Source organism: Nuphar pumila, chromosome 14, assembly GCF_984573655.1.
Source record: "Nuphar pumila chromosome 14, dmNupPumi1.hap1.1, whole genome shotgun sequence".
Lineage (NCBI taxonomy): Eukaryota > Viridiplantae > Streptophyta > Magnoliopsida > Nymphaeales > Nymphaeaceae > Nuphar > Nuphar pumila.
Genome location: NC_143262.1, coordinates 84,206,621 through 84,218,089, shown reverse-complemented (window position 1 = coordinate 84,218,089; position 11,469 = coordinate 84,206,621). Strand labels below are relative to the sequence as shown.

Sequence of the window (11,469 nt, the reverse complement as noted above, 5' to 3'; positions counted from 1 at the left end):
AAACTACAAAAGGGCAAAAAAAAAACATGAGAATAGCATCCTTGAGATTAGGGGTGTCAACAGGCCCCGGTTTATTCGGACCCAACCCAAACCAAACTTTATAGGGTTCGGGTATGGTGATAAATAAGAAGACTCGATTAAGACCCGGGTTTGGACCAGAAGGTCTGATTAATACATTGACCCAGGTATAGTTTGTGAAATTTTATATCAGACCCGGGCCTGACTCGAGTTTCTATTAAGACCTGTAATTTTTCAATGTAAAAATGATAAAAAATATTGTTTTATCGGGTATGATCCGGGTCTGGTTCATGTAGTTCTTATCAGGACCTAGGTCTGGTTAGACTCGAGTTCGGACCTGATACAATACCTGAAAAGTGGGGTCAAGTCTCGTTCCACCTGTGTCCGAACCAAACCCGACCGTTGACACCCGCACCATGGGTAGGATAGCCTGCTCCCTACCAGACCATCACTCACTGAGTCTTTTTTAATAGATCTCATATGATAAATATATATTACTTAGAGAGAAAAATGATCTAGAGAGAGAGAGAGAGAGAGAGAGAGAGAGAGAGAAAAGAAAATCCTAAGAAGGAGAGCGGAAAAAGAAAGTCTCCTTCTCTCTCCCTTTTGTCAACCGCTGCGGGGCGCTCTTATTACGCGCACGAACACAGGGACATGGCCTAAACACCGAAACCAAAGCGAGCGCGGAGGAAGACGAGGATAGCCGTCCACCATCGCTCTCTCTCCTCTCCATGGTCGTCTATGATCTGCTGCTCCTTCTCTCCAGGTACCCTTCTCTCTCCCTCTCTCTCTCCCCTTCCCCACCGCCTTTCTCTCTCTCGCCCCCAATCCTGAAAACTAGGGTTTCCAGAGTTTCCCCCTCTGAGACCATCGCCCTTCTTGCCCTAATTCTCTTTTTTCGAAGATGTTTATTTTTGGAAGTTTTTACTATTTCGAACGGAAGGTTTTGGATCTTCTTTCTAGTTTTTTGGGTTTTTTCTGTTGGAATTTGGATGGTGGTCGTTCTGATTCTAGTTATTTTCGTTTTATTGGGGTCTTTTGGGTGTAGTTATAGGGAGTTCTGATCGATGAATTGGGTATGATTTCGTTTCTTCCGCCGATCGAAACCGCGGTTAGCCTGAAGCCGATGGAGCGATCCGGCTGCGAAGGATTGAGTTCCGGGGCTAATGCTGCTGGGGAATCTGATTTTCTGAGGATTTCGGGTGGTAATTCTGCCAGAAATTTTAGTGAGTTTGGAGGAAAATCGATTGTTGAAGAGATGGGGACGAGGTTGGTGAATGGGGTTTCTTCGGGTGAGTCGTTTCCTGAGGCAGGTAGCAATCTTGGGGAAGAGGTGGGTGGAGTTAGTGTTTTCGTCGATGAGCCTAATGCGGGTCGACAAGATGATCATCTGGGGAAAGCTTCCGTGCCGGAAAACGAGTGCTATGATGCCGGCTCTTGTAAGGAAGATAGTATTGCGGTAAAACATGAAAGCTTAGGGGATTGTAGTCAAATGCCAGCCGTGGAGAAAGAATATGGGGTTCCTATGGTTTTGCCTAATGAGAACAATGTGGATGAATCATCCTCTAGTATGGAAACCATTTTCAAGCCTTGTGAAGGGAAACCTGAACTGTTGCATGAAAATGTCTCATATGACGATGCTCAGGTTCAAAATATTGGTGCCTCTGTCGAATGTGATGTGCCTGAGGATTGTTGTAATGTATCGGCAGTGCAGCCCGACTGTCAGGTTTCTATGGATAAGCAGCATTCCGAAAATGAGTCAGATTGTTTGGGAATAATTGATGAAATTTATCGAGAGAAAACTGAGCCACTTCATGAGGATGTTTCTTCTGAAGTTAGTGTTTGCAATAAAATTATTGTGACAGTTGAAACTGTGAATCAGTGCGGTGGGCAAGCAACAACGCAGAAAGAATGGGTCAGTTCTGTTGTTGCTTTTAGATATAACCTTCCAGAGGTCCAATTTTGCACCTCTGAAATCACAGAAGAATACCACTTAGATGAAGCTGAAACATCACATGTGAATGCTTCTAGCAAGACTGGTTGCTGTGGAGAAAATGGTGATGTTGTTGACACTGAAGGGGTCAAGGATGCTGGTCACATATTGGCAGCAGACGAAGCATGTGGTGCGTCTATAGTTGTGTCTGCAGAGAGCCATGTGGAGAACCGTTTATATATTTCAGAAATCACAATGAATCCTTCTAAAGAGAAAACTAAATCTTTAAGTACAGTCGTTTTTTGTGACACCTCTCATTGCCAAGAAAATAGTGTTGTTCTAGAAACAGGAGCTGAGCAAAGTAGAAAAGCATTGGGGTCAGAAAAAGAGTGTGGGCCTTCTGTTCCTGTTTCTGATGACAGTGGTGTAGAGAACTCATTACGCAGTTCCACATTCATGAAAGAGCAGGTGAATTCTGAACACGTTCCTTGTGAGAAAGTTTTTTTTGATATTAGTCACTGTGGAGAAGATATCATTGTTTCTCAAGGGATTGAGTTTTTGGCAAAAGAGACTAAATGTGTTATTGCTGCACTTGTGCCCAATGAGAGCAACAGCGAGAAAACATTATGTAATTCTGCTACTCGGGAAACTTATGAAGAGAAGACTGAATTATTACAGGAGAATGTTTCTTATGATGCCAACTGCTGCAGGGAAAGTGGTATTTTGGATCAAATTGAAGAGGCAGTTGATAGAAATAAATTGCCATATAAAGAGAAGAAAATTTCCACGTTACCTGTGGGCTATTCCCCTGAAACAGCTTCTTATGATCCTGCAGAGGAAACAGGTTCACCACCATCACGGTTATCGGTGTCAAATCAGATTGAAGCAGATGGTGTAATCACATCAACTTGTTGCAGCAGTATAGTGTCTTCTTTGGTACCTGTGGCTTGTGATGATGTCAACTGTGTCCAAGGTAATAAATCCTTTGAATCAAAAAATGCTGAATTAACACAATCTTCGACTTCAACGACTATCTCAGGCAGGAAATCCACTAGGCTAACTCGAACTAGAAACACTGCAAGGCAGCGTAGGCAAATAGGTAGTTCCAAATTGGTTTCAGATGTAATTCATGTGCTATTTTTGAAAATGGCAAGAGGTAAAAGAAGTGGAATTTGTAGGCCACGAAGGTTGTCTTGTTGGGGAGCATTGGAAATTCTATTGCAGTTATTCAAACAAAATGACAGGTCTCTAGGTTCTGAGTCTGGGAATCGTCATATAGAGTTAAGGGTGCTTGGTAGTGAATCTGGCCTAGCTAATGAAAAAGGAGCAGACAATGAAATATCAAAAGTATCTAAGCGTTCTACTTCAAGTAATCGCAGATGCACAAAGGCTCGAGTGGCCGTGAAGAGAAGACAGAGAAAACAGAAGGGTACATTGACCAAGGTTGGTAAGAAATGTCCTGCAACTGGAAATGTCACTCATAAAGGTGATTTTTTACAAAATGAAATAATAAGTACTTCATTAAAAGAATTTGGAGGTTCTGGGACCACTGATCTTGAAACTGAGCCATCGGAACATGCTGCCACTTCTAAAGTTGATGATGGGAGTGCAGTCTCAACAGCCACTAACTTGGATCTTTCCATTCACCATGCTCAGAATGGAGGTGAAGATAACGAGAGTGTTGCTCAAACAATTTCTGCTGGGAACACTTCCAGGATTAATCAAGGAGGTTCATCTGAAACTTGCACAGGGACACTGGATGAAGAAGTTAGAACTAAGCATTCCGGATCCTTGTTTTTAATTGATGGGACTGATCCTCTCCACACCAAAGTATGCAAAAGCCAGTCTACTTTCCTTGGATCTTGCAACGTGACAACTGATAAAAGTTCTGAGATCCAATTTGCATCTTCTGACATAACTGTTTCTACAGTATGCCAAGGTGCCACAGGTGAATATTTATGCTCAAGAGATCTAGAAAAATCTGGTTCAACTGTGAAAGAGTCTAGCATTTGTGCAGATGTACCTGATGTAGTTTCTACTTCTTCCAAAGTTGGTGTTGTTGCAGATACTATTTTACAATTGGACACCTACTCGAGGAAAAGGAAAAGACAAGCAAATGCTGTAGGAAGACTTGACAATTCAGAAGATGCCTCTGTGGCAGAAAGAACTTTGAATTGTCAATTGGGGCCAAAGGCATCTAAGAAGCCTATCCAAAAAAAGGCTTCTAAGAAACTACCGAAATGCAGATCTAAAAAGGCTAACCAGGACTGCCTAAAGAACATTTCTGTGCCAAGAAGAAGAGTAAGAAGAAATTGTCAAGCTAGGAATTCAAGCACTGCAGGACTTGTTGGAAACCCATCCATTTCATGTCATGCTGATGGAAAGTCTGGCAAAGTGACTGAAAGCGAAGGGATATTGAAGTATTCACCTGCAGCTTGTGCAGTTCTTAGTACCACTACTGTTACTGAAGAATGTGATATGGGGTCATTGAAGGCACCAGGGAAACATAAGCCAAATAAGCTTTTGAAAAACAAAAAAGCTGGATCGAGAAAATGCAGACCAAATTCCTCTGCCTCAACAAGGCATAGAAAAGGAAAAAACCATGAGAAGGTGAGGGATACATTGAAAAGATTGAGCAAATCTGACAACAGTGAATTAAGAGAGAATGGTGTGCTGATGAAAACGTTTGACAAGTTGAAAGCTACTACGAATTCAGTCATCATGGAAACTGGAAGCAAGATGTCTTCATCTGAAATGGCAAGAACTAGAAGTGATTCACCCCAAGAATGGGGTAAGTAAAATTTTTAATTATGTGTTTCATGCATTCCTGATAAATAATTGTGGTAGTCTTGATTCTATTTTTTTATGCAGTACTTAATGCTAATTATATAATTACTATATTTGATCTCCAGAGATTATATCCGATGGTAAAGATAACCAGAATGGACGTCATCCCCATGCTGGTGATGTTGCTGGCGACCATACACAAAGTTCTGTTGCAACATTACGTGACAACCTTCAGTTAAATAATTTTAACCATGATATTGAAGAGTCTTCAGTGCCACCACGTCTAGCATGGGTATTATGTGATGATTGTCATAAATGGCGTAGCATTCCAGCGGAGCTTGCAGATAGTATAGGGGACACAGACTTCAGATGGTATAATTACTTAACTGACTCCTAGTCACTTGTACTTCTGATTGTTCACGCTAGTATACTTGACACTTGGGATCTTTTATGAGTGTAATTTATTTATATACTGGTTGATGATATTATGCATTCTTTTGTTGAAGGGATGTATTTAGAAGAATGCCATATCCATTGAGATCCTATGAAGATTTTGTCTTCAGGTTCTCTAGGAGCAGGAGCATGACAAGTGCTTAGGGTACAAGGGACCAATGACCTTTTCCTGTAGGAAAAGCATTTAATGGACCTACATAGGATACCATCTTGTAAGAAAAAAAAAGTCATCTGGCTATGGCGACAGTGAAACTCTATCTTTACAAAGAATCTTCCATTTATAAAAAATGATATAAACCTGACAAAAACAATGCAGAATTTTGAGGATGGTTCTCAAAATTTTTTCTTTTCCAGTAACACGTCTAAGTTTGAACAAGTTGCCTGAAGAAACAACTTTTAATGTATTTATCACCATTAGGTTTTGCTGCTGTCAAGTTTGTGATTCTGTGCTGGGTAATGTCAGTTTTCTTTTATCTAAAACTAATTGTGATTGTACAATCAATAAACATTTTGAGTGCACAAAAGTACATTTCCCCAACAGACCGTGCTTGGGTTGAAAATGCTTTATCATTATGTAGAAATAGCACCATACAAATAACCTTCTCATCTGCTTCAGTGTTATATTTTATCAATACATTGTTTTTGCTGTTGTCTCAAAAAAAAATCTTATGTATACATGTGTGAATACGGTTGTTGCTATATATAATCTATATACTTCTTGTTAATCTCTCAATAATGTTTTACTTTATATATGATTTTAAACTTGAGATATTTTGCTTTATCTTAGGTTAAGTTACAGTTTGTCACCGATGTTAGTTTTGGCAGTTTCATTGGTGACACATTCTCTTATTAGAATTTACAGATGACTGTTTTTGTTGGATAAATCTTGGGAAGTTGTTATGGAATTGGAAAATAAAAAAAGAAAGATAAGGAAAAATATTCATTTTTTAATACAAAAAGCTGGAACATGTAAATGATTGGAAAGATTCTGTTAGGAACTTGAGTATTCGGAAAATTAAAAAGAAAATAAAGAAAACATAGTACTTTTTTTATAATATGAAGGGTAGAAATTGTCAAGCAATTTGGAAGCGTAAATTCGAAAAATATTTTAAACTAATTGGGACTTCTATAGTAATATGTTGAAAATTTCCAATATTTTCAAATATTGAGATTAATATGTTTTTGAATATGTGAATTTGTTATACTTTGTTGAGAATTTTCTATGGATATTATGTCATTTTTTATAGTAGTAGTTGTTCTTGTCATCATTGTTGTTTTATACTTTTCAGTTTTCATTGATAAAGCAAGAAAGAGTATATCAACAATCATTTACAAGGTGCTATCCAGCATGAATGACATAAATAAGATACTGATCAGGGTTATTGGAAACCAATGCATGAAGCCTGCTTTTGTGGATTCTTGAATCATGTTGATTTCTAACTTGTGCTTTTGGTGGCATGGCCTTAACCTTCACGTGTAGTAGTTTACACCTAAAATGTTCATCTACATTGGCAGCTATGTCACATGGGTGCGGGTGCGGGTGCGGCACTTTCAAAAACCTTGGGTGCGGGTGCGGCAAAAAAAAAAAAAAAATATATATATATATATATATATATATATATATATATATATATATATATATATATATATATATAAATAAAAGGGGGTTCCCCGGGTCCTCTCTCTCGTACAAGTGAGCGTAGAGCATGCAATAGCCGGCCCGAGGCCATCGCAGCCCCGTTCACATGTACGTCCAAATATTTAGCAGCGGTTGTAAATTTACTGTTGTTTGATGGGGGCGTGTGGGCTTCACTGAAAACAGTTCTCCCCGCGCAACTTCTGCCCCCGTTTTCAAACATGCCCTAAAAGTCTACCATTTTAGCAGGATTCAGATTCAGACCCGAATCGAGTTGGGTAGGGTAACATCTCCGAACAAAACCAGACTTGAACCGACACTTGTACACCAAGTAAAAGAAAGTGGATCAGGTGAATCCTCTAGATGAATGTTGTCAGTATCGGGCCAACGATTCAGGTGAATCCGCCGATACCAACCCTTAATTGAATCGCTCTGAATAGGTTAACAAATAATTAAAAAATATTTCATGTCAATCAAAACGTGACACGTGTTAAAACCATTAAAAAATATTAAGAAGTAATTTTTAGCATTTTTTATATTTATTCAAAAATAGCCGATTAAGGCTAGTATCGTAATCATATCTATTTTCTGCTGACACCGACAACATTGCTCTAGATGCTGTCAATCTAGATTAATCTGAAAATTGAACGGCTGAAAAACATTTCATGGGGCTCATCTATGTGGTTGATTCTTGGACCAAGCTGCATATCCCAAAATGTTTCATTTTTTGTTCATGAAAGCGACAAAACTTTCCATAATCCAACCTTAGTGATGTAACATTACCAAAACGCGTGGTTCCAGTTGTCCCATCAACGGATGCGTGACATCAGTTCATTGGGCTGACTACCTTTCAATGTACGCTAGGCCCAGAGCACCTTTTAGGCATTGCCGTTCTTCTTCTTTCTATAGTAATAGTATAATACCCTGCAACCTATGGATCTTTACCCTCCTCAAGTGCAGAAATAAGACTAGCTGAACTCTCTCTCAGAACCCTTCATCTTCTTCATCTACTTCTCTTATGGAGGAGGAATTCAGAGTATTCCTGAGCTTTAGAAATACCCTGCAACCTATGGATCTTTACCCTCCTCAAGTGCAGAAATAAGACTAGCTGAACTCTCTCTCAGAACCCTTCATCTTCTTCTCTTATGGAGGAGGAATTCGGAGTATTCCTGAGCTTTAGAAGAAAGGACACACAAAGGGGTTTTGCAGGACACCTCTATGAGGCTTTCGTTCCGAAAGGCGTTCATACGTTCATTGATGATGAGAGACTGGAGATCGGAGATCGGAGAGGAGATAGGAGACAACCTTTGGAAGGCGATTGAGGGGTCTGCATACCCATCTTGTCCAGAAACTATGCCAAATCAAAATGGTGCCTCAAGGAGGTGGCCAAGATGGTTGAGACCAATAAGATGCTTATTCCCATCTTCTACGATGTCAATCCTTCAGATGTACGAAAACAGAAGGGTCCCTTTGAGGCAACGTTTAATAAACATGAGCAATGCATTGAAGAGAAGGCGATAAAAGAATGGAGGGAGGCATTGAGGCAAATCAGTGAAATTAAAGGGTTCGATCTTCGGATTGCCACAGATGGGTCTCTCTCTCTCTCTCTCTCAAATTTCAATTTGTCCAAAGGCACAATATTTTTGCATTCTTTTATGTATCATTAGTTTAACAAAAGTGCTAACTTTACCAGTAACCAAGTTTATTGAGGCCAACCCCCCTTCACTCCCTCTGGCTCAAAATTCCAGCCATTTATATTCGAAGTGCCAGGCCTGAAAATGGCCCAAAATGATCTTTTCTAAAAAAATTGGTTTCGTCTCAAGATTTTCCAACCAGCCCCAGCCACCACCTAAAAAATGTCACGGCCTGAACGTCTTTGTTGATGATGGTACCAGAACAACCATTTTTTACATTCCGCAGCCCATTTCCCAGGCCAATTTTTTTTGTTTAAAAAAAATCCAAAAATGGACCAAAATGACCCTGGATGCGTTGACTGCACCCAGGGACGGGTTGACCGCACCGGGTGCCGCTCCCGCACCCGCGTCGAGTCGCGTTGACGCGGGTGCGGCACCTGTCTGGTCGAATCCCTGTGACATAGATTGGCAGTCTAACCAAAACAAGTAAACACACTGCTAACATGTGTTAAAACTTAAAAGTCATGGAAGTGCGCTAGAAGCTTATGCCACAAATTTGAATTCATGTTTCATTCTCTAACTCATGCTGATGAGATGGAAAACCACTGTGACTATATTGTGCTTTATCATGTTGGACTAGGATTTTTCATCCTCATTGGAGAATCCTCATAACCATTTGAATCATGGTTGCCAGTTGAGGAAGCGGGAAGCGAGGCACTTTCAAAGTTTTAGGAAGCGGGAAGCGTGAGACGACTTAGGAGCGAATCAGGAATCGTCTCGGAAGCGAACCGGAAGCAACCTAGGAAGCGAGGGGGAAGCAAAAAAAGTGAAAAAAATAAATAAAAATAAAAATAAAAATATTGGTCTCAAATTAAATATTAATGCACAAGTTGATATTTTATCCAAAATATTCTGTACAAAGGATTTAAAATTTAGCAAGCTGGTTATGGTGAGCAAACATCAAAAGAATAACGGCAATGTGTACTCTCAATACACCAATCCCCTGGTCATATTCACCTTTCTGATACTTCCTCCAACCAACTTGCCTAAACATAAAGTACAACATTTGGACCCATTTTTTCTTTTCCAAATAACTGAGCATGTGAGTAAGTCCTTATCAAATCATGTACTGATGTTTGTTATTAATGAACTCTAGGTGAATTGACCCTCCATCTTCTCTGCCCACAAAATATTGATTAGTTCCAATTTCTTTTTCTACGTTGACCATATTATAGAAATCAGTAAACTTCTATCATCTCAATCTATCAAGGATCTCCCTATTGGAAAGTAAATGTCATATCTAAGTAATTGCAGCTGGAAACATTGCTTTGGTGGTATTCTTCCACAACAATAGGCAAGCTAGTCATACTTTTTATAAATTGGTTCTAGGCGTATCACAAAATCCCTTTCATCCTTCGTGCCAATGAATTATTCATCCACCCAATAATCAGAGACTAAGAGAGGTGCTGGATTAGGAAATGAGACAAAAGCCACAAACTAAAAAAAGTGACATTCTGGAAATTAAGATGTACAACCCCATATTAAAATCAATATGTCTGAATCTAGAACTCAAAGAAAAATATATGAAACTTGCACTCAGATGATTGGAATGGTTAGCATTCCTTTGAGTAATCGTGTGAAAACAAGAAGATAATCATGTGAAAACTTGTGAAAAAAATGGGGGAAGCGCGGGGGAAGCATGCTTCCCAAAAAAAGGAAACACGCTTCCCAAAGAAACACGTTTCCCATTAAAGGGAAGCACACTTCCCAAAAAAAAGGCGCTTCCTCGAGCATTTCGGAAGCGCGCTTCTCCACTTACCTAGGCATTTTCAGTAACTCTGATTTGAACTCAAGGTTGTTTTCAATTCCTTTTCATTTCGTACCATGACCACCCTCTTTGGTAGAACATTTATCTTGTCTCTTCTAGCAAGTGACAAATTATTTCCTCTTGGCTCCTTTGGACAACAAAGAGTGAACATTCAGCCCTTCTACAAGATAACTGGTTTTATATATGAGTACTTGCATTACCTTTAGTAGCGAGGAACCGTACAACAAGTGCCCTCTGGCTGCAAAGAGGAGGTAACTCATTTTCAAGAAGCTAGTGGCTGACCTATGCTATTATTTGATTCCAAGAGGTTAAACCTTTGGTTGGTTATTAAGCTGTTGTTTGAATAATTAATCTAAGTCAACTCTAGAAAGGTGGATATACATGGTTGATTTTGAGTTCCTTTTTCTGACTTGTTTTGAAGTTAAGGAAGTCACTACTCAACCAGGCTATGCCGTGGTTTCTATTTACTTAACGTCATTAAAATATCTTGTGAGTTATTTAACATTTTCTTTGCTCAAAGGACTTGCAAGGATAACACAGACAAGAGATTTGCTGATTGTTCAATTCCTCAAGAGAAATCTAATGCTGAAATTAATGCTGAGTTGAATATATCGGAAGCTTCATGTGATGAAGATTTTCCTGGTACACAGCCATATGCTAACAGCTATGAAAGCCCACAAGTGGCAGGTGTGCAAGTTATGTTCACAATTTTGATCTTTTTGTATTCTAAGCGCTAAATGATTAGTCCCTTTTATTGTCCTTTGGCCTGTTTGTTGGCAGTCCCCCAGCAGGATACTTGGACGCTTATTAAACATAATGTCTTTCTGCACCGAAGCCAGAAAACCCAAACAATTGATGAGGTAATGCACAAGGGATTTCTCCTCTGGGTAAATGTCAAGCATAATTTTAGCATATTTTATTTGCTGAGTTTGCTATCCTGCTGAGTCCTGTGATTGTTTGCATTCTTGACATAATGCTATTCCCAACTACAAGTTGGTGGTAGCACTATCATAAAAATTTTATAAATGCAAATTTCATGATCTACTATAATGTCTACTGTAATTCTTCTTGTTTTAGAACTGGATAATGGTATTTTGATACTGTTGATGCTGAATTGCTGATGCTTGTTAAAGGATATTAATTAATTAACCTGTTTGGCTGGCTTCCAATTTCTAAAACC

General features: G+C 39.3%; 1 protein-coding gene across 4 annotated transcripts in view; it reads left to right on the top strand.

The window, feature by feature from the left end:
* Positions 1–552: 552 nt before the first annotated feature.
* LOC149817178 (uncharacterized) overlaps positions 553–11,469 on the top strand; it is a 29,177-nt gene continuing 18,260 nt past the window's right edge. For 3 of the 4 annotated variants that reach the window (XM_089987161.1, XM_089987160.1, XM_089987157.1), the window contains exons 1-5: positions 553–784; positions 1,067–4,742; positions 4,864–5,110; positions 10,810–10,976; positions 11,070–11,149. In XM_089987161.1, the coding sequence (XP_089843287.1) occupies positions 1,097–4,742; positions 4,864–5,110; positions 10,810–10,976; positions 11,070–11,149 (4,140 nt within the window). In that variant the 5' untranslated portion in view covers positions 553–784; positions 1,067–1,096. The remainder of the gene's footprint in view (positions 785–1,066; positions 4,743–4,863; positions 5,111–10,809; positions 10,977–11,069; positions 11,150–11,469) is intronic. The other variant, XM_089987158.1, reaches the window with a different exon arrangement.